The sequence below is a fragment of the Raphanus sativus genome, chromosome 7 (assembly GCF_000801105.2).
Source record: "Raphanus sativus cultivar WK10039 chromosome 7, ASM80110v3, whole genome shotgun sequence".
Classification (NCBI taxonomy): domain Eukaryota; kingdom Viridiplantae; phylum Streptophyta; class Magnoliopsida; order Brassicales; family Brassicaceae; genus Raphanus; species Raphanus sativus.
Window position 1 is genome coordinate 20,137,692 of NC_079517.1, and position 27,228 is coordinate 20,164,919.

General features: G+C 34.2%; 3 protein-coding genes across 3 annotated transcripts; 2 read left to right on the top strand and 1 right to left on the bottom strand.

Moving 5' to 3' along the window:
* Window positions 1-4,907: 4,907 nt before the first annotated feature.
* Window positions 4,908-6,327, bottom strand: LOC130497526 (uncharacterized). Its single transcript, XM_056990404.1, has 2 exons — window positions 5,914-6,327; window positions 4,908-5,144 (listed from the first exon to the last, which is right to left on the bottom strand). Exons 1-2 carry the CDS (start codon window positions 6,200-6,202, stop codon window positions 5,128-5,130), a joined length of 306 nt encoding a protein of 101 aa, XP_056846384.1. The 5' UTR covers window positions 6,203-6,327; the 3' UTR covers window positions 4,908-5,127.
* A 2,423-nt stretch (window positions 6,328-8,750) lies between these two features.
* Window positions 8,751-11,904, top strand: LOC108815834 (PWWP domain-containing protein 3). The gene is made up of 2 exons (XM_018588348.2): window positions 8,751-8,930; window positions 9,092-11,904. The coding sequence occupies exon 2, from the start codon at window positions 9,099-9,101 to the stop codon at window positions 11,760-11,762; it is 2,664 nt and encodes an 887-aa protein (XP_018443850.1). The 5' UTR covers window positions 8,751-8,930; window positions 9,092-9,098; the 3' UTR covers window positions 11,763-11,904.
* A 12,892-nt stretch (window positions 11,905-24,796) lies between these two features.
* LOC108815894 (homeobox-leucine zipper protein HAT5) lies at window positions 24,797-26,202 on the top strand. The gene is made up of 3 exons (XM_018588424.2): window positions 24,797-25,312; window positions 25,389-25,628; window positions 25,694-26,202. The coding sequence occupies exons 1-3, from the start codon at window positions 25,217-25,219 to the stop codon at window positions 25,886-25,888; spliced, it is 531 nt and encodes a 176-aa protein (XP_018443926.1). The 5' UTR covers window positions 24,797-25,216; the 3' UTR covers window positions 25,889-26,202.
* The last annotated feature ends 1,026 nt before the right edge of the window (window positions 26,203-27,228 follow it).

Consider the following 27,228-nt stretch of genomic DNA (forward strand, 5'->3'; position numbering starts at 1 on the left):
TTTTGAAGTTTCGAAGACTCTATATTTAAAGTTTTAAGCCAGTGTTCTCCAAAAGTAAAATTTCAAAACTAACTTCAAAACTATTTGTATTTTACACTATGGTTCTTTTACTTATGATACTTAATTTAAATTCATAAAACTTTATAAATAAATAGCACATATATAAATATGTTATAGAAATATTAATTAATAAAATGATACAGTAAAATATATAAGTTTACATAGAAACACAAAATTAAATATTAAATTACAATTAAAATACTGTATTATTCTATAAAACTATTTTTGTAATACTTCCATATATGATCAATTAGTGCATTTGTTATCTAAATCTAGTTTTGAAAAAAACTTATTTTAAAGTTTTTATTTAATTTTATTTCTAAAATCAAAATTATAAAAGAAATTTGAAATATTTATGAATTATAAAATTTTGAAGGATTAAAAAGATCAAATAACAAAATATTTAAGAATCACAAATATAAATGTAAATATAAGGACCAAAATGCAATGAAAAATATGAAACTTCAAATTTGTAGTTTTGAGTTGTGACACTCTATATTTGAAGTTTCACTACTGAAAACTTCAAATTTGAAGTTTTGAAGTTTCTTTTTGAAGTACAAAACTCTATATTTGAAGTTATAAAGTGTCTTTTGGAGATGCTCTAACAAACTGTATTTCTACCGTACCATTTTGTTTATTAGAAAATGATTTTTTTTGGTAGAACAATATAGCAAGTTTACATCCATAAAACACTAAGCTGATATGAGATTCTTCTACTATTTTCATTCTGTCCTAAACTTTTTTTGAGTCATTTGCATGGAAAATACAAATAAGGTGGTAATTTGTACAAATGGAAAACAATAAAAGTTGGAGAGAGAAACATAGTAAAATTACATGATTATCTCTATGAGTGCTCATAAGAGGAAGAAACAAACCAACTTTCGATTTAGATGGTTATATTTCAATATATCCGGATATTTTACATCTAACAAACCTATGTTCGTTTTCGATGGTTATATTCCAATTTACCCGAATATTTTACAATCTTAACTGGTTATTATATTAGTGGTTTGGCTAACTTAGATATTTATATGGACAATATTATTGTTAGCTGGATATTTCGATTAGTAGTTTATTATCATTATTATAAACTCAAACTCTGATAAGTTAAGTAATATATCAATTATCCGGAATCATTATTGTTAGATGAATTGTTCAATCAATGGTCGGCTAAATGTATAATAACTTTTACCATAAGTCACATGAACCTTCAAGGCAACCTCAACATATTTGAAAGTTTTGGGACAAATTTGATGAAAGAATCTACTTGTTTAAAAGTCTTGGACCAAAATCGAAGAGTCGCAAAAATCAGAGACCAAACATGCAAAATTTCAACAAGGTCAGAAATCCCACGATCTGGAAAATTGCTGAAATCAATCGCTACACACCAGAATTGTTCGATCTGCTGTCCTCGGTCTCAAGCTTCGATATTATGCTGTAAATAGATCAAAATTTATCTGATTCGACGGAGAACACAAAGTGTTTTTTGATGAGAGAAGATGTTGGAGAAGAAGAACCAATGAATGTATCGATTAATGTAAATAAGATAATAGTTGCGTGAGAAAAAGAGAGAAAAAAATGATTCAGAATTGAAAAAATAAGAGAAATAAAAAAACAATAAAAAGAAACTTTAAGATTTCTTAAAATAATTGGTATTGGAAGTTTTCAATGCTCCCAAGTCAAATGATAGTATATAAAGGTTGTCGAACCACAGAGAACTAGTGATCTATAGCACCAGAAATACACAAACTATCTTAATCTAAGCAAATATGAAGATGATGATGGTAACAAACTAAGGTCCTAGAAATATAAACAAGGTGATCTCAAATCCAAACTAGAAACAAATGCAAGAATTCAATCAAATGCTAAGGTGGACTCATGGGACTAGGGACTTGATTTTGGGTGACTAAGATCCAAACTAGAGTGGCAAGCTATCAATCAAACACTTTCCTTATGCCTAGACACAACACTAAACAAGCTCTATCTCTAGATGAATGCTCTTTTGCTAAAGCAACTCAAGCATCTAATCTCTTAGGTTGAATGTTACTAAAGCAAACATGGAGAACAAGTCTAATAGCAATCTTAGCCTCTTTAACAACAAATTTCTTTGGCAAAGTAGACTAAAAGCATTGAAGAGTTGGTTCAGACATTTTATCATACACCTTTCGGGCAGGAAATGTCTAGGGATCTATTTTAGTATGATCAAGACTAAAATAGCATTGAGAACCCTCAACAAGCAAAGAAATAAGTAGATCTAACACTAAACACTCTAGATCTTCACTAATCACCCTTAATCACCCTAACCCATGAGTCCAAAATGTGTCTACTCCCTAATCTTCATGATAAACCTCAAATCCATATGAGATTCAAGGCTAATCATGTTAATGATTAAGAGAAACAAGATATAAGATGAAGAAATTCCTTAGAATGATAAAAAGATTCAAGCTTTTACAAAATGAGGCAAAGTCTAGAGAGAAAAATGAGATACATTAGGGTTTTTGGGTCTAAATCTATTTATAGAGGTGTACAAATCGAGCTGGTTTAATTGAAGTAAACCGGGTCAAACCGGACTAAACCGATCAACCATTTGGTTTCGTGCATCTTCTTCTCCCAGCGGCTTCTTGCCCGCTCCATCAAGCCGCTCCAGAGCTCGCAGCGGTTACCTTGGACCGCTCTATCACGTCGAAATCAAACAGGGAGGTGGCGATGCATAGCGAGCGGTCAAGCCACACCGCTGCGTCAAGCCGTTGAGATTGCTCCAGCTCGGACTCCATCTTCTTCGTCCCAAGCTTCTCCATAGCCGCTACAGCACTACCTCGTCATCAATCTGAACTTCTCCGGCGATCTGTATTGAGTTCGACGCCGTCAACTCCCCCGTCGTCAAGCTCGAACCAAGCCGTAACTGAGCTTCACCTTCGTCGTCGGAACCAAATCGCACGGAGGTCTTCGCTTCAAGCTTCGTCGCGAGCCAACCTTCCTTGGCTCTTCTCCATCTCCGAGCTCTCCTACATCGCAATCGGCAATGGCACAACCACCACGAACTTCGTCTTCATCGGAATCGAGCCTCGCCGTCGTCAACCAGTCCGGCCAGAAGAAAGCTCGAGGAGAATCAATGGCCAACTCTTGGCTTTTTGCAACATTGGTCCCTGAAACTTTTGGTTCCTTTCAGTTCGGCTCCAAATTTCCAAAACGTGCAGTTTAACCCTTGCATTTCGCCCCAAACTTCCAAATGTGCATTCCAACCCCTGTCAAATGCAATTATGCATGCAAATGCAATATATACATCTAAATGCACTCTAAAATGATCATAATAAACTAAAACATGAATCTAAAAACCTATAAAATCATGAGATATCAACTCCCCCACACTAGACCTTTACTTGTCCACAAGTAAACATTTAAGATCAATCAAAGTGAAGAGTTTGAAAAAGAGAGCTTATAACCAAAAGAAACACTTTATAGCCTTCAACTTGACATCCTAAGGAAAATATAGCAAATAGCATGAGCAAGAACTTTTATTACACTCTAGCTTCTCAAGACCTATCCATACTCCTATACCTCTACACAAGTTGCAATGCTTATCCATTAACAAGCTCTTTAGACCAACTCTCACATTCATTTATACAAACACATAAGGTGAATACTTGCAAATGGGCATATGATCCTAATCATTTGGCTTGGTGAACAAAGTGGTCAAATGTGAATGAAAACAATGGCTCAAATAAATCATTTCAAAGTGGCAATCACTCAAAAACAAGGAGCTTGATCATTATGCAAAATTTATCTAAGACCAGGAGCAATTTATGCATACATAGATCCATTCTCATCATTCTACCCTTTCCTAAGTGATATAACAAGCTTCACCCCTATTCACATTCATCCCAATACCCAAAGTAACCCACTTTATCACACTCACCTCATGAACTCTTTAACTTAACCATCTAAGGATCTTTTTATTAACTTTCCACAACTCTTAGCTCTATCTACCTTCCCACCATCTTATTGATTCATCATTTTTTTTTCTTTTTTTTTTTTTTTTTTTTTTTTTTCTTTTCTTTATATGGGGGAAGGTTCAAATAGACTAAATCTAGAGATTTCTTATTTTTGATCCTTAGTGGCTTCTTTTCTCAACTTTTTGATCATCTTTCTCATCTTTCTTTTCTCCCAAACCCAAGATAACAAACTTTAGAATAAACAAACCCACTAACCATCCTAGATGCTAACTCAAATGAGGATCCTATGCTAGCAAGAGATGAGAACAAATCTATGTCGCTCCCAATACTCTCAAGATTTTGCACATGACAAGCTATCAAAAAGAAGGCCTCACTCAAGCAAATCAATGTTGGTCTCAAAGAATGGCTAAGGGTTTAGGGGTAGGAGAGTTCCATTTGGGTTAACAAAGGATAATGAATGGAATAAGATAACCCAAATGTGTATGAGATCCATGATCAAGTATGCAAGTGCCCATATGCAAGAGAGATTAAGTTCATTAAGTTCAAGTTCAAATTGGAGTTGGCTTTCAAGAGCAATGTCAATATCAAGCAAGCAACATGTTTCAAGAAGAGTTTTCAAGGCTCGAAACTTACAAGCTTTTTTAAGAGATGCTCAAGCTATTTGATATGTTTAACTAGGGTGTCAAATTGAGTTCTAGACATGTGTCCTTTATAAGGTTTGCTCCCAATGCATGAATGCAATCTAAATGCTTCTATACCCAAATCCTAAAGATGCAAATGATGCAATTAAATGATTTTTTTGTTTTTTTTTCAAAAATTTTTATGCAAATAAATATGCAATGCAATGCATGAGACTCATGACAAGTAGACAAAATAGAAAACAATGTGAGATAGTTGACTCTCCCCCAAACTTACTTCACACAGTCCCTTGTGTGAGAGTAAGCTCAAAGAAGAGATCTAAGGAAAATAAAGAAACATGAGAATTAAATATGTACAGGGTTGGAGTGGCACACACTTGGAGTTTATTGGCTGAATTGGGTGGTAGAGGACCCTTGGCCTCTTGTTTGTTGCACCAGTAAACATAGGCTGAAGTGGAAATGAAGACTTCTCTTATCTAGAGATAGACCCAACCTGAAAATCTCAACCATACTTATTAAACAACTTAAAAGAAAGAAAGATAAAGAAATTTATACAATGGATAAACATGGGACTTCCTCCCAAGTGAGCTTGTTTTAAGTCTCTAGCTTGACTTTGTGTGTATGCTAATCATAGGTATCAAAAGGCTGAGCCAATGCACCTTTGGTCCTTCTCCTACAAGAACAAGAAACCAAGTGCGCAAAGGAGCACACTACTGTCCATAGAAAATAGACAGATTTTTCATCAAAGAGCTTCACTATAGATGAATCATGAAATATGAGATGCTCTTTGATGTTTAAATAGTCATGAGAATCAAATGCATTTGGTGGAAAGATAAAGTCAACTACTGGTTCAAACGAGGTCTTAACAAAGTAGTCAACTCTATCTCCATCAACTGAATAAAACACAATGTTCACATTCTCATGATTATTTTTGACAAGGGGGTTTTCTATCTCAAGCAAGAGCTTATCCACATCAAGCTCATCCCCTATATCAGCAAGAGAAAGAAGAGGTCTAGGTTCATTAAGAATCAAAAACTCAGATTCGAGATCAAATGAAGCACATAGATAGCTCTTGTCAAAACAAACTTCAATATGATCTCTAGCAAGCTTTTCTATTCTCAACTCATCTAGTTTCCTAGTTTCACATATCATATCAAGACATTCATTGATGAGCACAAGAGAATTATGATCATGGGCAATGTTTTCACCACAAGGCAAGCATATTTTCTCAAATTGAAGTTCTAAAATGGAAATTTCTATACCTTCCAGCTGGAGTGGTGGAGCCCAATCCATTACCTCTTTAAGGTCATAGGCAACATTAAACTCATACTTTGTAACCTCCCTTCCTTCAAGCTCTGCTCGATCCTTAATAAGCTCCAACCGGATCCTTCGTGCTAGGGATGTCTTTGCTGAACCTGGGTACTCCTTCTGAAGCTCATATAACATCACAAGTTGTGCTGGTGTGAGTATACTTGCATCAAAGTCATCTTGAATGTGATATTCAAATGTGTCTTCCTCTTCTTGTGGCTCCCCATGGTAACTTGAAGCCATCTCTACAAATAACAAAAGCTAGAAGAAAAGGTTAGTAACTGTACAAAAGCAAAACAAAGCAAGAAAATAAAGCTTAGTCTCAAGAAAGATTGAAATCCTAATGATAAATCTACTAGTTCCCCGGCAACGGCGCCAATTTGGTATTGGAAGTTTTCAATGCTCCCAAGTCAAATGATAGTATATAAAGGTTGTCGAACCACAGAGAACTAGTGATCTATAGCACCAAGAATACACAAACTATCTTAATCTAAGCAAATATGAAGATGATGATGGTAACAAACTAAGGTCCTAGAAATATAAACAAGGTGATCTCAAATCCAAACTAGAAACAAATGCAAGAATTCAATCAAATGCTAAGGTGGACTCATGGGACTAGGGACTTGATTTTGGGTGACTAAGATCCAAACTAGAGTGGCAAACTATCAATCAAACACTTTCCTTATGCCTAGACACAACACTAAACAAGCTCTATCTCTAGATGAATGCTCTTTTGCTAAAGCAACTCAAGCATCTAATCTCTTAGGTTGAATGTTACTAAAGCAAACATGGAGAACAAGTCTAATAGCAATCTTAGCCTCTTTAACAACAAATTTCTTTGGCAAAGTAGACTAAAAGCATTGAAGAGTTGGTTCAGACATTTTATCATACACCTTTCGGGCAGGAAATGTCTAGGGATCTATTTTAGTATGATCAAGACTAAAATAGCATTGAGAACCCTCAACAAGCAAAGAAATAAGTAGATCTAACACTAAACACTCTAGATCTTCACTAATCACCCTTAATCACCCTAACCCATGAGTCCAAAATGTGTCTACTCCCTAATCTTCATGATAAACCTCAAATCCATATGAGATTCAAGGCTAATCATGTTAATGATTAAGAGAAACAAGATATAAGATGAAGAAATTCCTTAGAATGATAAAAAGATTCAAGCTTTTACAAAATGAGGCAAAGTCTAGAGAGAAAAATGAGATACATTAGGGTTTTTGGGTCTAAATCTATTTATAGAGGTGTACAAATCGAGCTGGTTTAATTGAAGTAAACCGGGTCAAACCGGACTAAACCGATCAACCATTTGGTTTCGTGCATCTTCTTCTCCCAGCGGCTTCTTGCCCGCTCCATCAAGCCGCTCCAGAGCTCGCAGCGGTTACCTTGGACCGCTCTATCACGTCGAAATCAAACAGGGAGGTGGCGATGCATAGCGAGCGGTCAAGCCACACCGCTGCGTCAAGCCGTTGAGATTGCTCCAGCTCGGACTCCATCTTCTTCGTCCCAAGCTTCTCCATAGCCGCTACAGCACTACCTCGTCATCAATCTGAACTTCTCCGGCGATCTGTATTGAGTTCGACGCCGTCAACTCCCCCGTCGTCAAGCTCGAACCAAGCCGTAACTGAGCTTCACCTTCGTCGTCGGAACCAAATCGCACGGAGGTCTTCGCTTCAAGCTTCGTCGCGAGCCAACCTTCCTTGGCTCTTCTCCATCTCCGAGCTCTCCTACATCGCAATCGGCAATGGCACAACCACCACGAACTTCGTCTTCATCGGAATCGAGCCTCGCCGTCGTCAACCAGTCCGGCCAGAAGAAAGCTCGAGGAGAATCAATGGCCAACTCTTGGCTTTTTGCAACATTGGTCCCTGAAACTTTTGGTTCCTTTCAGTTCGGCTCCAAACTTCCAAAACGTGCAGTTTAACCCTTGCATTTCGCCCCAAACTTCCAAATGTGCATTCCAACCCCTGTCAAATGCAATTATGCATGCAAATGCAATATATACATCTAAATGCACTCTAAAATGATCATAATAAACTAAAACATGAATCTAAAAACCTATAAAATCATGAGATATCAATAATGTAAGGGTAGAAGAGCCATATTGAAAAAATAGCTCATCCAAAAAAGTAAAATTCTATGCATGCAAATTATGATGTTATTCTTGTATATAGAGTGCAAATACTTTTTTTTTGTTTGTATGATAAAACTATTTACTAACTTTTGTTAACTAAAAGGCTAAATACAGAAAATCTGATAAACAATATTTTATTCTATTTTTGTTCTATTTCTTTTCAAATTTCCCTAATAAAATTTATTTATATTCGTTTTGTTTGAAAGAGTACAAAATGGATAACACTAATCACTAAATTTAGATAACATTGTGTGCTGTGACCAAAATCACATAATCAATATACTATAAAACGGCAACGATGAGTGTCGTTTACCGTCCAAAGTATTTGTTTTTAGTACCGGTAAATGCAGACCGTCGAAACACTGACATCTGTCGATCATCGGAAACATGTGAGTCGTCCTCTGTATTTCATCCCACTAGCGTAACAGCGAAGGTGTTTTACAGTCTCCAATCCTTTTATAGCACGTAGGAATTTGAGACCGACGTATCGCAACTAACGTATGTATGTATACTCGCGCAGCTGTCGCTTTATCTGCTTGTTAACGTGAAAGCGACCGGTTGAGTAATTGTTTTCTTTTTTTCTCTCAAGTAAAAAGGGTTAATTACGAAAACACCCATCCTTTAATGTGTCTTAATTTTCCGAAGATTTGCGCCGCGTTACAACCCTCATAGTTATCTCTTGTTTCAAATCCAGAGAGAAAAAGAAATGATTTTTCTCATGAGGTTCTGATTTTCCCTTTTGTGTGGTTTTGTTCTTACAAGAAATCAAAAGGATTTGCTGCTGGAAAGTTTTTGTTTTCGTCCTTACCGTGAGCTAAGATTACTCAGGTGATTTTACTTGTTTATGTTTCTGGAGATTTTGTTTGATTCTCACGAACCCTAAGTTTCGTAGATGTTGTTCGTTCGGGTTTAAAAAAAAGTTTGTGTCTTTTTTTTTTTCTAAATTAGTTTGTCTTTTTCTGAATATCGGTTGTCGGAATTTCTTTTAGGGGAAATATGGAGATGGAAACTGTTGCGGGGGTCGGTGAAGAGACAAGACCTAAAGCCAACTCTGGGTCAGCAAAAGAATACGACGTCGTGGCCTCAGGTGAGAACGGTGTTAGGGTTTCTGAAAACGGAGATGAGTCTGGTGTTATTGAAGATTGTGTGATGAATGGAGTTTCGTCGTTGCTAAAGCTTAAGCAAGATGTAAGTGAGAATAAAGATGGTGAAGAAGAAGAAGAAGAAGAAGAAGAAGAAGAGGAAGAGGAAGAGCATGGATACCAAGTAGGAGATTTTGTGTGGGGCAAAATCAAGAATCATCCATGGTGGCCAGGTCAGATATACGATCCATCGGAAGCTTCAGAGTTGGCGTTGAAGAAGAAGAAGAAGCAAAAGGGGAAGAAGCTGCTGGTTGCGTATTTCGGAGACGGGACGTTCGCTTGGTGCGGTCCCTCGCAGTTGAAACCGTTTGCGGAGAGTTTCGAAGAGTGTTCCAACGCCAGCAACGCGAGGAGCATTGTAACCGCGGTGGAAGAGGCGGTCGAAGAGATGGGTAGACACATGGAGCGTTTACTACTAAAACGCAGCGGCGGCGATTGCGGCGCAGAGGCAGAGGACCGTGTGGTTAAGAACGCTGGGATAAAAGAAGGTGTTGTCGTTCGTGAGGTGAGGAGAGAGATGATTTCTTCTCTGCTGGTTGGTAAACCTGAAGGGATTCTCCAAGATGTTAGAGGATTTGCAGCGACGGTTAGTTTCGGCGGTTTGCTTGAGCTTGAGGTTGTGAAGCGGAAGGTGTCTGCGTTTTACCGGTCTAAAGGAGGATATGGTTTGACTGAGTTTCCTGAGCCACAACCAGTTCCGGGACTTGAAGACAAGAACAATGATGATGATGATGATGATGAAGACGAGGACTTTGATGAAGGTGGTGCTAAACGTTCGACAATAGAAGAAGAAGAAGAAGCGGAAGAGAAGTCGTCGATTCAAAGACGGTTAGAGAAGTGCTCAGGTTTTCCTGATCATAGGCTGCAACACAGGAGGAAGCAGAAGAGCATTGCTGAGATATTGGAGAATGAGTCTTGTGCTATGGTGAGACTTGAGATAGAGTCTGATGATCAAAAGGGGAAGTCGAGTAGGAAGAAGGTCAAACGTAGCGATGAGGTTGCACTTGTAGCCACCACCAATCCGAGGAGTAGAAGAATGAAAGAAGATAGCAAAGGCAAAAGGAAGAGGAAGAAGGATGGGGATGGGAGTGGAGGAGAGAGAGAAGAGGATGAAACAGATAACGATTCAACTCCGTTAGCTTCACTGCGAAAGGGGCCGAAGGTTGATGCTGCTTCAAGTGGCGAGACCTCCACACAAACAGGAAAGAGAGAGAGGAAGAAGAGCAAGTACTTTTCGTCTGAGTTCTTGTCAGATTTTTCATCTAAAGGCAGAAGAAAGACCAAAACTGAACCTGAATCTTGCATTGTTCCAAGTCAGAGCCAAGTAGGAGGAGGAGAGCTGATGGCCGATGGTGCGAGTAATAGCCTCGTGGTGGTGGAAGAGGACAACCCTTGTGAGTTATTACTATTGGAGAATGGTGAAGTTCATCAGGAACTTAGTAACGCTGTCGATTTTCTGAGATTGGGAGCTACAGCTGAGGAAATTCGGGATCTGATTCGTGTATCTGCTCTTGGTACAGAATATCCAAAAGACAGTAGCTCAAGAGACATGGTAAGAGAGTTCATGTCCATCTACAGAAGCTTCACATATCGTGAGGGTGTTAACAGCAAGTTTCTAGGGAGTTATAATACTGCAGATTCAGACAAGGAAGAAGTGAATGGGACAGGCAAACCTGAGAAGAAGATTGAGCAACCTGGAAAAGAAGAGAATGAGACAGCAAAGAGACGGAGAAAACTAAAGACGCAAGCTGATGAAGTAGAAGAAACCCGCAAAGAGGTGACTGAGACGACAAAGAAAGAGAGAAAGCGTAGGAAGCCTGAATCTGAGAAGAAAGCTGATGAAGAAGAGGAAACCCTAGAAGAGTTTACGAAGAAAGAGAGAATAGCTAAGAAGCCTAAATCAAGGAAGCAAGGGGATGAAGAAGAAGAAGAAGAGGCGAGTGGGTCAACAAAGAAAGAGAAAAAAACTAAGAAGCCTAAGTTTGAAGAACAGGAAACCCCGAGTGAGTCTGAGAAGAAGGAAAGAGAGGCAAAAACAAAGAAGCAGGAATCTGAGAAGGAATTTTCAGGAGCTGAGCTGTTTGTTACATTTGGTCCTGGTTCAAGTCTACCTAAAAAAGAAGTGCTTATTGGAATCTATGGAAAGTTTGGAGCTTTGGATGAAGAGAGAAGCTATGTTTCAGAGACCAGCTTCTGTGCCCGTGTTGCCTTCTTGAACGTGGACGAGGGAGAGACAGCCTTTGAGTCTTCACTTGAGAACTCTCCTTTTGGTTCTATTTCCACGGTGAAATTCAGACTCAAGTATCCTAATGAGAGAGCAGGGAAGAAGAAAGGTGAAGTTGAAGCTGAAGTTGCAGAGGCTAAAACTGTGGAGATGGGACATTTGAAGAAGAAGTTTGAGGAGATGATATCATTGGTGGATAAGTCTGAAAGAGGGATGACTGCAGAAGTTAAAGTGAAACTTGAAGAGGAGATGGTGAATTTGCTTGAGGAAGTAAGAAAGATGCCACTGTCTTAGGATTATGTTTTTATGTTTTATGTTGGTTGAGACGTTTACAGGGGGGATTGTGAGTTTTCTGGAAAAAGCAAGGTCTTAGGATTATGTCTCTTATGTTTGTTGGTTGAGAATTTTCGAGACACTTTTACAGGTTTTTAGGATATTTATGGTCTTCTGCAACAAGAAAAACAAAACTATTTCTGAAGTTTATGATAACTATGATCGGATCGTCTCATAGGTTAGAAAAAATGGTCAAATGTCTTTGTCTTGCATTTTCACTAACTTTTAAGTTTCCCAAATTTGAGAAACTAAGCACATTCATGCCCTTTGGGTAGTACCATTCTCTTGACGGGTCACTGATACGGTAACACTGTTGTTACGAGTTAAATATATTTGAATTGATATCTGTGTTTGTATTATGAGCTAATTAGCTTAAAAACATAAGAAGATCCCGAAATTAAGAGAATACCAAAAACAGAAACTTGTGCAGATGTGGCAGAAAAGGATTTTTGCTTCGTGAATACCCTGGAAATTTTGACGACTCGTCTTCTTTTTTTTTAACGTTGGATTTTATTATTAAGCTTTAAGGCAAATTGTTTTTAAACAAAGAAAACTATCAAAACAAAAGTAAAGAATACACCAGTAGAGATCCAAAGTAAAATAACACATATCTTGCGTATGGATGACTAAAAATTTTCACATAAAAACTCCATATTTGTTTTTGGAATAGCTAAATCTCAAGGGAGACTATCTTCGTATTGATCCAAAAACACCATGTTTCAGACTGAATTGAGAACGATTGTCACTCTCTTTTTAATACTCTAGTAGGAGCCACTGAGACAAGACAACTCTTTATATTGCTTTATTGCTGATAATAGAGTCAAAGAGATTACAGTTCCATAGAATTTGATACTGCTTTTTGAAGTAACCATAATTTGCAGCAAGAACTCCATCACTATCACATGAGGAACCATTAACGATTGAAGCCGGTAAGACCCGTGGCCACCATCCGCAGTAGATCTGTCAATTACTTTTCCTAAACGGTTCAATTGAACCGAAACCTTTGTCTTTCCAATTCTATTGGAAGAAACATACAAAAGAACAATAAAAAATTTGCCAGATTTAAAATAAATTGGCAATCGAATAAAATAAACAACCAGAAGTAAATCAGATCAAAGAAAGAGAAGCAGAACGAATCAAACAAGCCGATGACGGAGCTGTAGAAGCCTCCTGCCATCGGCTTGAAACTATTAAAAAATCTCTCTTTTCTCTCTTGATGGCTAGGGTTTTAGTCTAGATTGATATAAGTCATCAACGACTCGTCTTCTTTATTGTAGGTTTTTAGAGTTTTTTCTGACACAATATTTATAGCTAGATTTGGTAAGACAATATAAAGGTTTATTTGCTCAATAATCAAAATCATAATGGAAATTAAGTACATGATATTGATGTTGCATAATTAAGAAACTATCATTTGTGTCACATATCATCCAGTTATAACCTCTGCATGTGCAAGTTGCCAGTACCAAAAAAAAGAAAGTGATACGATGGTTTGTGAAGTCAACCCTCTTTTTTTTTTTTGCTTAAATCCCTTTGTGTTGTTGGAGATGATGTAACAAAATAATATATGGTAAATTAAGCACATATGTATGATGTTAACAAAATAAAATGTAGCCAATATTTATTGTACACTATTCATATTCCACACAGTCAAACCGGAATGTTCTATTCCATATAAACAAAATAGTATACGAGAGTGAATTAGTGAAACCTCCACCCAGATGATAACACTAAATCTTAACCTGAAAATATCAACCCACATCCGAGATATAAACATTTTCTCCCGTTTTCAAATAATGACATTTACCAGATTTATAATACTATACTACATGGTGGACATAGTATAGTACATTTAGAATGTACGAGAACTAAGCTTTACTTTTCGTTCAATAGTTCAGGGGACTTTAGTAGCAAAGTTATATATATATAATGTTGTACTACTATATTATTGAATAGAATAGACTAACATTACGATATAGATGGGTTCATATCACTAATACAAGTAACAAAGTAACAAGGGTGATTTAGTGAAACTCAACCCAGACGATAACACTAAACCCTAACCTGGAAATGAAAACACACATCCGAGATTTAAACAGTTTTCTCCGTTTTCAAATAATGAAATTCACCAGGTTCATAATACTATACATGGTAGATATAGTATAGTACTTTTAGAGGTACGGGAACTAAACTTAGTTCTCATTCAATAATTCAGGGGACTTTAGTAGCAAGGTTATATGGATGTTGTACTACTATATTATTGAATGGAATAGACTGACGTTACGACATATATGAGTTCATATCACTAATACAAGTAATAGAGTAATGAGGGTGAGTTAGTAAAACATCCACCCAGATGATAACACTAGACCCTAACCTGGAAATATCAACCCAAATCCGAGATATAAACAGTTTTTTCCCGTTTTCAAATAATGACATTCACCAGATTCATAATAATATACTACATAGTGCATATAGTATTGTACTTTTAAAGTGTACGAGCTCGTTCAATAATTCAGGATGAGTTAGTGAAACTCAACTTAGATGATAAAACTATACCCTAACCCGGAAATGTCAACCCACATCCAAAATATAAACAATTTCCCTCTACTGAGAAATATTGACAGTAACCAAATTATTACATGTTTAAGAAATAGTATAGAAATATGTCACGAATAGTATGGTACCCTTGCATAAATAACTACACTAAAGAATATATAGTATATTACTTCGTTCACCGAATATAGTATAGACGGCGCATCTTCTTCAATTCTTATTTTTTCAAACGTGCTGATACACCTCCACTTTGTTCACCGTTGTTATTCTTCACCACCATATAAAGATCATCTTTGTCTCCTTTCTTTTTTTCCGACACAGCAATGCTTCTACCGGTCCGTCATCATCGTTATTTTTCACCATGGTAACACTAAAACAAAAACAAAAACAGAGTAAAAAACAGAAGCAGAACATTAACAGAGTACAAAAACAGAAACATAAACACAATATAAAAATAAAAACAGAAACAGAGTATAAAAATAAAAACAGAAACAGAGTATAGAAACAAAAACAAAACAGAGTAAAAAGCACGATGTCACCCCATTCTCTACGGTGCCATCTTCTCCTCCAAATTCAATTTCGTAAGCCATGAATCTTTGTTTTTTCCTTGCTTTGAGATAAAGTGGTGCGTGTTTGTACGTACCAAGAAGAAACAAAGATTTGATGAAAAGAGGAAGAAGAAGAGAAGATATGTGTATCAATAATAGCCACAATTTATTATATTATTTATTTAATATTTAGTTTTAATAAATATTTCTCAGCAGGTTACATAGGTCACAACTAATGGGTAATATGACTATTTTTTATATTGTGGAGTTGGTATATAGATGATCTAGGGGTTTTAGTTATGGAGTGAATTAATATTTGTTTGATGGTTGTACAATCCAGTTCCCCATAATATAAAGATTACGTTTAGATTATATGAACTCGCATCGGTAACTTAAATTATACAGTGGGTTCAGAACATCTTTGATTAATTTGCCTTGTTTTAATGAAATAGGTACAGTGATATTCTCAAAGAGGCTTTCAATCCACAAGATCTCTAAAATAAATGGCATTTTTGGATAGCGAATTCATGGAAATATTTGCATCCTCTACATACAAAAATGTGTCTATGATTAATTTGTTTTGTTTCCGAAACTGAACGTCTATAAGTTGAGTGTAAACTATCAAAAAAAAATTATTTGCTAACACTATTTACGGGTACGTCTAATGCTTCAACAATGTCAAGCAGAAAGAGTAGATACATCTGAACACTAAACCCTAAATAAAAAATGCTAAACTCTAAACCAAATAGGGACCCCAGAACCCAAAGGGTAAAGAGCAAACACTAAAATTTAAACTCTGACCCCGTAAACATATTACTTGATTAAAAATATAAATAATTATACCTTCAACCATATATTATTATTCACAACTGTATCTCAACAGCTGAACGTCAGTGTAAACAATTTATACAGAAAATTTATTTATTAAACAGTCAGATATTTTCATAACCGGCTACCTCGCTTTTTCACTTAGCTTACGTATGCTTTAGTCGGATAGTTTTTGCATTGGCTGTTACTTGTAAATATTAATCGGGAAATTAGTTATTGAGGGTATGTCTAATACTTCAAAAATGTCAAGCAGAAAGAGTGGACACATCTAGACCCTAAACACAAACTGCTAAACCCTAAACCCAATAGGGACCCGGAACCCAAAGAGTAAAGAGTAAACACTAAAATCTTAACATTTATCCTCATAAACATATTACATGATTAAAAATATAAATTATTATACTATCAACCATATATTCTTGTTCACAACTGAACCCCAACAACTGAACGTCAGTGTAAACAAAATTATATAGAAAATTTGTTTATTAAGCAGTCAGCTATTTTCATAACCGGCTAACCTCGTTTTTTTCACTTATCTTACGTATGTTTTAGCCGGATAGTTTTCGCATTAGCTGTCACCTGTAAATATTAATCGGACAATTGGTTTGACCTTATATTGCGGGTACGTCTAATGCTTCAACAATGTCAAGCATAAAGAATGGACATATTTAAACCCAAAACTCTAAACACAAAATGCTAAACCCTAAACCCAATAGGGACCCAGGAACCCAAAGGGTAAAGAGTAAACACTAAAATATTTACCCTTATCCGCGTAAACATATTACTTGGTTAAAATATAAATTATTATACTCTAAACTATATACTCTTATTCACAATTGTACCAAAACAGCTGAACGTCAGTGTAAACAAATTATATAGAAAATTTATTTATTAAACAGTCAGATATTTTCATAATCGGTTAACCTCGCCTTTTTCACTTAGCCGTAAAATTATTACGTAAGATAGCTTGTCAATTTTGTTGTTAGACGTGTAACTTGATTGATAGTTCGTTAATGGTAATGAGAAACCAAACTTTCAATTATTCAGAATTTACTATTATGGTATGATAATTTCTCTAACCATTCATGGAATAAAGTCTACAGTTAACAGTTTTGTAAACTGGTGATAAATTTTATTATTCGAACACTGCATAAGAAATAATTATTGTTTTTAATTACAACAAAAGAAACCACACCGTATTATTGTTTTGATCAATATTGATCTCCGAAGTGAATTTAATTACAACCGTGAACAAAAACACTTAAATAAACTTGAATGGATAAAGCTAAAAACATAATATTAATTTCAATAAACCATGAAAAGAATCACTTAAAAATATTGTTTTCTAATCTATCAAAAAAATATCTCATTAAACACTTAAAACAGTGAAAAGATCCAAAACATAACTAATAGATACTCAAGAGAATAACATCACTGTTGGAAAGATCTTTGCGTATCTACATATACGATTTCGTCTATATGTAGCGGACCAAGAGATGTATGTTGGGTAGAGGTAGTAGAGTAAAAATCATGAACAGTTTCTATTTCGAGACCATTGGTATATCGCCAAATACGGGAAAGTGTTTTGGTATGGCTCCCAATTTCTCTTGTATTATATTGATATTGGAGATTTTAATGTTGATATCTTTGTGTTTGTATTAAATTGATATTGGAGATTTAAATGAGATCAGAGGAAATCATAAAAAAGAAAGTTGTAGTCTTTCATCACGCAGATATTTGGTCTTTTACAACATGATAGGCAATTATGGTTTAATGGAGTTTTCTAGTCTTGGGAATAATTTATCATAAAATGGAAGGCTTTTACTACATGATAGACAATTATGGTTTAGTGAAGTTTTCTAGTATTGGGAATACTTTATCATGAAATGGAAGGAGACGAGGATAAATTGTAAACTATCGTTTAGACCAATTTTTTGGAAATAATGACTGGTATAATATGTTTCCATGCTTATTTGTAGAGTATGGTATGATTGGATCCAATTACAGACCGATTGTGGTTTCAGTTAAGGATAAAATTATTAAATTCACAGATTCATTTTCTTGACAAGAGATGGATATGAGCAGATGGTCTCATAGATTCGATATCCCATGGTTGAAAACCAAGGCATGTAAAGGACAACGTAGGAATTGTGGACTAGAATAAGGCATTTGAGGAAATTCAAAATGATTTTACAAAGTCTAACGATGAGGCTTCGGAGGTCTCACGAAAATTACAAGAAGCATATCGAAATAAGAAACAATATCGGGAACAAAAAAAGTAAAACTAAGTGGCACACATGTGGTGATAGAAACACAACATTTTATCATGCTTTGACAAAAAAAAAGACATAACATGATAATTGGTTTACATAATGAGGAGGGAAATTGGATTAACTCAGAAGAGGAGATCGAAGGAGTGGCGGTTAGTTATTTTAATGATTTGTTTCTTACCTTCTCGCCATCAGGTTTTGATAGTTTTTTTGGAACAAGTTCTGATTTTTGGTTACAGAAGCCCATAATTTTCGGCTACAAAAAAAGAGGTAAGAGTAGCACTATTTATGATGCATCCGGAAAAGACTCCATGTCCAGATAGAATGACAGCGTTTTTATCAACAATCCTGATCAATAATTAAGGATGACGTGGTTACTATTTTTAATGATTTTTTGAGAACTACACTTTTTAATGGTAAATTGAATTTGACAAATATTTGCCTTATTCCAAAAACAGCTAAACCAAATAGGATGACAAACCTTAGATCCATCAGCTTGTGCAATATAGGCTACAAAATCATCTCTAAGGTGTTATGCAAGCGGCTCAAAGTCTTACTACCAAATTTGATCTCAGAGACTCAATCTGCTTTTGTCTCTAGAAGGTTAATATCATATAACATTTTCATTGCGCATGAGACGTTTCATGGTTTGCGGACTAAAAATTCGTGCAAGGATAAGTTTTTTAGAAAATAAGTCAGATATGAGTAAGACTTATGATAGAGTTGAATGGATCTTTCTTCAATGTATTCTTTTGAAAATGGGATTTTCTTCAAAATGGATTGCATTGATGATGCAATGTATCTTCTCAGTCAGTTACAAGGTGTTACTAAATGGGCAGCCAAAAAGGCATATAGTTCCAGAGAAGGGTTAAAACAAGGGGATCAACTGTCGTATTTATTTATCTTATGTACAGAAACTCTTATTGCAAACACTCGAAAACAAGAAAGAGAAAAAACGGTTCACAGGTCTAAAAATAGTTCGGGCCAGTCCATCAATCTCCCATTTGTTATTTTAGGATGATATTTTATTTTTTATGCAAGGCTACGGTTCAGGAGTGTGGAGTCATCCTTAAGTTACTTAAAGATTATGAGATGGTCAGGGCAACAAATCAATTTTCTGAAGTCATTGATATAGTTTGGTCATAATGTCCGAGCAGAGGTCAGAGTGGATATTCACAGCTTACTTGGTATCTCAAATCTAGGAGGTATGGGAAACTATCTGGACATTCCTGAAAGTTACGGTGGCTCAAAAATACAGATTTTTGGTTTTTTAACTAAAAAGTAAATAATAAGGTGAATAATTGGCCAGTCCGCTTTCTTACAAGAAAGGGTAAATAGGTCTTAATTAAATCAGTGTCTTCAGTTATGCCAAACGCATGTGATGTCATATTTCAGATCTCCTAAAAGGGTTATTAAAGAGTTTACAAATATTACATCACATTTTTGGTGGGGGCAGCAACAATAAAAAAGACATTTACTGGTATTCATGGGACAAAATGTGTACACATAAGGAAGAAGGGGGGGGGGGGGTTGTGGCGGTGGTGGTTTGAGTTTCAAGGATCTACAAAATTTTAATACGTCTTTATTAGTAGAGTAAATTTGGCGGTTAATAGATAAGCCAAGTGCTTATTTTCAAGGGTTTTTAAAGGACGATACTTTTGAAATTCTCATCACTCGATGAACACAGATCTTATTCATTTTCGTATGAGTGGAGAAACATCTGTTCAACTAGACATCTGGTTATAAAAAATCCTAATCAAAGGAGTGGAAAATGTGCAATCAATATCCATTTGGAATGATCCATGGATTCCTGCTCCTCGCCCGAGGTCAGCAGTACCAAAAAATCATAGTCAATTTTTAAATCATTCTCTATCGCCATCAGGCTTTGATGGTTTTTTTGGAAGAAGTTCTGACTTTTGGTTACAGAAGCCCATAATTTTTGGCTACAAAAAAAGAGGTAAGAGTGGCACTATTTATGATACATCCGGAAAAGACTTCATGTCCAGATGGAATGAAAGCGTTTTTATCAACAATCCTGATCAATAATTAAGGATGACGTGGTTACTATTTTTAATGATTTTTTGAGAACTAGAGATTTTGATGGTAAATTGAATTTGACAAATATTTGCCTTATTCCAAAAACAGCGAAACCAAATAGGATGACAGACCTTAGATCCATCAGCTTGTGCAATATAGGCTACAAAATCATCTCTAAGGTGTTATGCAAGCGGCTCAAAGTCTTACTACCAAATTTGATCTCAGAGACTCAATCTGCTTTTGTCTCTAGAAGGTTAATATCATATAACATTTTCATTGCACATGAGATGTTTCATGGGTTGCGGACTAACAATTCGTGCAAGGATAAGTTTTTTTAGAAATTAAGTCAGATATGAGTAAGACTTATGATAGAGTTGAATGGATCTTTCTTCAGTGTATTCTATTGAAAATGGGATTTTCTTCAGAATGGATTGCATTGATGATGCAATGTATCTCCTCAGTCAGTTACAAGGTGTTACTAAATGGGCAGCCAAAAAGGCATATAGTTCCAGAGAGGGGTTAAAACAAGGGCATCAACTGTCCCCGTATTTATTTATCTTATGTACAGAAACTCTTATTGCAAACATTCGAAAGCAAGAAAGAGAAAAAACGGTTCACAGGTCTAAAAATAGCTCGGGCCAGTCCATCAATCTCCCATTTGTTATTTTAGGATGATAGTTTATTTTTTATGTAAGGCTACGGTGCAGGAGTGTGGAGTCATCCTTAAGTTACTTAAAGATTACGAGATGGTCAGGGCAACAAATCAATTTTCCGAAGTCATTGATATAGTTTGGTCATAAGGTCCGAGCAGAGGACAGAGTGGATATTCACAGCTTACTTGGTATCTCAAATCTAGGAGGTATGGGAAACTATCTAGGCATTCCTGAAAGATTCAGTGGCTCAAAAATACAGATTTTTGGTTTCTTAACTTAAAAAGTAAATAATAAGGTGAATAATTGGACAGTCCGCTTTCTTACAAGAAGGGGTAAAGAGGTCTTCATTAAATCAGTGTCTTCAGTTATGCCAAACGCATGTGATGTCATATTTCAGATCTCCTAAAAGGGTTACTAAAGAGATTACAAATATTACATCACATTTTTGGTGGGGGGCAGCAATAAAAAAAGACATTTACTGGTATTCATGGGACAAAATGTGTACACATAAGGAAGAGAGGGGGGGGGGGTGTGTGGTGGTGGTGGTTTGAGTTTCAAGGATCTACAAGATTTTAATACGTCTTTATTGGTAGAGTACTTTTGGTGGTTAATAGATAAGCCAAGTGCTTATTTTCAAGGGTTTTTAAATGACGGTACTTCTGAAATTCTCATCACTCGATGAACACAGATCTTATTCATTTTCGTATGAGTGGAGAAACATCTGTTCAAACTAGACATCTGGTTATAAAAAATCCTAATCAAAGGAGTGGAAAATGGGCAATCAATATCCGTTTGTAATGATCCATGGATTCCTGCTCCTCGCCGGAGGTCAGCAGTACCAAAAAATCATAGTCAATTTTTAAATCAGTCTCTATCAGTGGAGGATCTCATCAATCCGGTTAATCCTTCTTGGGATGTAGATTTTCTTAATGCATATGTTCATCCAGACGATGTCAAGATCATTAGAGGTTTGGTGGTTAGTATAACTCAACAGCCCGATATATATGGCTGAGCGTTTACAGAGTTTGGAAGGTATTCGGTTAAATCAGGTTTTAGAACCAAAAACTTATATCCTGACAGGGGTCCAAGGATAATACCGTACGGACCAAATATAAAACCTCTGCTGGCTTTTCATGGAAACATAAATGCTCCCCAAAACTGCGGTATTTGGTTTGGCAAGTATTATTTGGGATTTTACCAGTGTTCAAAATTATGAGGGCACACGGTATTGATTGTGATCTACGGTGTAGTATTTCTGGAGCTGAGGATGGATGAATCTGTGAATCATGTTCTTTTTGAATGTCCACCAGCTTTACAGACACGGGCTTTATCAAGGATTCCTCCTCCCCTGAAATTTTTCCATTTTCATAAATGTTCACCTATTTAGATTATCTCTTTTGGAAGCTACCAAAAATGTTGAGTCAGAATATTTTTCTTGAATTTTGTGGTATATATGGAAGAACATAAATGACAAGATCTATAAAAAATAAGAATGGGAATCCCCAGTAGATCCTCAGCATAGCGGAACTTGTACACTTTGGGCTGAGGCACAATTGTTAGTACATGAACACCATGAGAATTTTTAGCACGCCACTGATTGGAAATTTTTGGGATCAACCAGAGCTTATTATGTCGATGGAGCCTGGAAGGAACACGATGTTTTCACTGGGCATGGGTGGTATTGCTGACATTTAGATTCGGAGGACATAATGATGGGAACAATGAATCTCCGACGTAGCATATCACCATTACACACGGAATGTGAAGCGTTGATTTGGGCAATGGAGTATATATGAAAACCCTGCAGTTCTTAAATGTGATTTTTGCAATGGATTGTCCTCAACAGGTGAAGATGGTGTCGCCACCTGAAGAATGGCCAGCAAAATACATGAAGAAATTTTACCGAAGTAAGATTTTCTTCCCTAATTTTGAAATCAGACATATTTCAAGCACACAAAATACAATGACGGATAAACTTACATGTGGTGTAAAGAATTCTCTTTCAACTATACTATATATCTATACCTTCAGCTTGGCTTTCTAAACCGATAGAACCTTGCTAAAGTAGTTTTTGTTATTGAAAAAAACATCAACTTCTTTTCTACATCTCCTGGTCTGGTTTAAATATTACAGGTGTACTATTTTTATTTTTTTTATTAATAAAAGATAATGACAACACTTATAATATCTAAACCAAACTAAGGAAATGTCAAAAAGGATTCTTGTTTTAATTGTATTGATATCTTATATTAAAAATTCAATATGTGATTAGCTAATTTGGATAGTTTTAACCCATCCTTTATTTAATGGCTTTAAAGATATTGTTATAAGAATAATTCTTATCTTGAATTCATATATTTTTTAATAATTTATAAAAATGAAGATTGGATTCCATTTAGAAAAGACAACCCAAATGAAAATATTAGTATGCTTTATAAGAAAAGATGATACTTTTTTGGGAATATTAATTCATATACTTTGACTACTAAACCTATAAACATTTATTGTCGTACCTATTAAAATAGAAGAACAATTTTATCTATCATAAAAAATTATATTACGTCCACTTCATTAAGTATATCTATTTGGTTATTTAAACTAATCTATCGAATATATAACATTTCTATAAAATCTTAATAATTATAAAGATATTGATTATAGATCAACTTTAACTGTAAATTTAAAATTTAGTTTTAATTATAACAAAATCTTTTGCGAAAAACTATTATGAAATCTTACTAAAATTTTAAATATTTTTTAGAATAATGCATTGGTTATTTTGTAATTAGTAATATAATATTATTAGAAAATAGTGTTAAATAAAATTTTTATTATAAAAAAACAAAATAAAATTTTATGCTACTTTCACACATTTAATAATTATAGTCTATATTATACTAAAATAGAAATAACATATGAATTAAATATGAAAATAATATTAACTTCGCAAAATATTTTTTTCAATTAATTTCATTTAAATAAATAAATAAAATATTGTTAAATGAATATAATTCGTAAATTATGTAATATAAAAATAAAAAATTGTTCACATATGTTAAACTTTTATATCAAATTATCTATTTATTTATTTTAGAATTCAAAACAATATACTATCTAAAATGATTATATATAAATATAATAGTGTATAAAACCTTTACGTTTTATTTTCAAAATAAATTATTTGAAAACTTTGAAATTTGAATATTTCCTTAAAGATACTAATGAGAAATCAATTTCAACTATAAATTTAATATTTATTTTTAGTTATAAAATATATATATATATATATATATATATATATATATATATATATATATATATAACATCATACCAAAAATTTCAGATTTTTAATATAAAATAAGAATTAGTTTAATAATAAGAAAATTCCTATAATTTTCTAATCTCAAAAATAACTATGTGATTTTCTAAATTTCTTTTAACTAAATATAAAATTTTGAAAATAAATATTTCAAATTTAAATGATAATGTTCCAAACATTGAAAAATATAAATTCGTAAATACTAAAGTAAAATTTTTTTTAAAAACAACACGGGAAAATATACTGTAAACCTCAAAATGGTATAATATTTGAAGAATTAAGTTAATACCATAATAGGCATTATCATTAAATTTTATTTTGTCAACAATATCTCTAATTTCTAATTTTTATTTTACTAATTATGATTATTCTTATATTTGTTGCAGATTGTATATCAATGATGGAAGGCAGTTTTGTTATTTTTGTTTAAGCTGATTACTCTATCCACCTAATTCACAAAATGGCCCTTAGATTTCTCCTTACATATTAAGTCTAGAATCAAAATACCATTTTTGTATAGCTAATGTAAACGCTAAAAGACGATAAGAATGAATATGTACTACGGACATTAATATTCTATTTGTTTTTCGAGAACCTTTATTTTCTTCTTTAAAGTTCCAAATATTCTCTCACAAAAAAAAGGTTCCAAATATTCTCTCTGTTTTTGTCACTTTCTTTATTTATTCTCCAACAATTCGTTTATTCTTCAAAAATTCAAAACTCCATGTACAAACCGCGTAAAGTGCAAAAATGTAATTCCAAGTATAAACTCTTATAAATACATTTGCCAGTCTTTTCCCTAAGCTTTACCCGCGAAGATCAATACACAACTCTAACTCTCTCTTTTTCTTTTGTAACTACACAAATCTAACTCAAGAAAATTAAAAAAAAAAATCGAAGTATTCTCTCAGATGAATGACGATTCTCTAGGAATGTTTCTATATTAAACTCCCATCTTTCATTTTGATCTTGTTTTTAAGTTCTTAATTTCCTGTTTCTTGATCTGTTTTTGTTTTCTTTTCAAAACGATGGGACTTTGCCTCTGTTTGTTAGCAACTCCAGCGACATTGTTGTGGACAACGAGTTTCTTCCGCCACAAATTCTTGATTTTCTAACGCATTGTTTCGTCACATAATCCCACTTAGATTCACATTTTAGGTTTTTCATTTCTTCTTGTATTTTACTTTAAAGTTTAAACATCTCAATGGATCCAAAACACGATCAAGAATCAAGATCGGCTCCAACAGGTGCAATCAATAATCAACCGGCTGAGAAAAAGCGTCGTCTAACGTTTGAACAAGTAAGTATATAATAAGACAAGAGTCAGAGAACGAAACGGTCTTTGCTGCTTTAGGTTTTGATTTCCTTTATGTTAGGTGAATATGTTGGAGAAGAGTTTTGAAGAAGACAACAAACTGGAACCAGAGAGAAAGACTGAGCTAGCTAAAGTGCTTGGATTGCCTAAACGACAAGTTGCTGTTTGGTTTCAGAATCGAAAAGCTCGGAGCAAGGTCAAGCAGATCGAAAGAGATTATGATGTTCTCAAGGCTTGTTATGATTCCCTACTGGCTAAACATGAATCAGTCATCTCAGAGAATGAGAAACTCAGATCTAAAGTAAGATCTAAACTTTCTATGGCTTTCCATTGAGCTCAGTTTCTAACATTAGAGACTTTTTACAGGTCTTAACTTTGACTAAGATGCTTCCTCCTGCAACAAACCAAACCCAAAGAAACTTTCAAGTCAAGCTTAACTCTAAAGGCGATGATGAAACTATAAGCTCTTCCGCTGCTTTAGTTCCATTGGCAAATGACCATTACTTTACCAACGTTGATGAAACATTCGGCTGGTGGGTTTGGCCATCGAATCTTATGTAAAAATCTGATGATCCAGGACCGATTTAGAGAGAGAGAGAGAGAGAGAGAGAGAGAGAGAGAGAGAGAGAGAGAGAGAGAGAGAGAGAGAGAGAGAGAGAGAGAGAGAGAGAGAAGAGAGAGAGAGAGAGAGAGAGAGAGAGAGAGAGAGAGAGAGAGAGAGAGAGAGAGAGAGAGAATTCCAAGCTTCTGTTCTAAACATGGGCAAAGGTTGAATAGACTAAAAGACATAGTGTTGACATATGAGAAATAAGAATGTTTCCAAAGCTATTACAATCACTATTTTATCTTATTATATAAAGCTTAGTTCTTCAAAATTACTAATTAATATGATCGCGACACGTGTCATTAAAATTTTTAAGATTGCGATATGTGTTAATCTATATTATAATTAAAAATATATATTAAGATAATAACAAAAACAAATTTTGGTAAAAAAGTAATTGTAAGTATATCTAATAGTAATTTTCCATTTTAAAATTCTAAACAAAACATAGTTGCAAATAATTATTTGATAGTAATTTTCCTTTTAATATTTTTAAAAAGGTTAAAATTTATAATGATATCTATACTATTATTTATGAAGTGATTTTGCTTATTTGTCATGTTCTCCATGATTTTAGATGATTTTGCTTATTTGTCATATTCTTATTAAGTTTAAGCTAAATTATCATTGATGTATTATTTGTTTTGAGCTGTGTCACTAAATAATTAATTTAAATAATAGCCTTGATGAATATTCTATATAAATAAAAACGAATTTTATTTTATTAATATTAAATTTATATGTTATATTAGCTTTTCTTATTTGTCATATTTTTATTAGGTTTTAGACTTTTAGATAGGTTATTAATTTATTATTAGTTTCTAACTATTCACTAATTTATTTTAATGATATAAAGTTTATATGATATATGCTATATTAAATAATTGATTACAAAATAATATTTTAGAACTATAAAAAAAGAATTCTTCTATATATACTCTTTTTTGTGCCTATCTGAAAACAATATTTTTATTATAAAAGTTAAAAGAAAAATTAAGATACAAAACAATTTATTATTAAATATTAGTCAACATAAAAATATAAAATATATTTTCTAAACTATCTCTAAGATATGAGTGTTTTAAAAAAACTTAACACAATAGTAAGTATATATTTTGATTAAAAGTATTTGACATATATAAATATTTTGATGTTTGATTTAACTATTTAAAAACATAAATAATAATTTATTATGCTGATTTTATATTAATAAGACATAAACTAATAAGTATTTATAAGAAATTTATGCCCGCATGTGCGGGCAAAACACCTAGTAAAATATATATACTAAGATAAC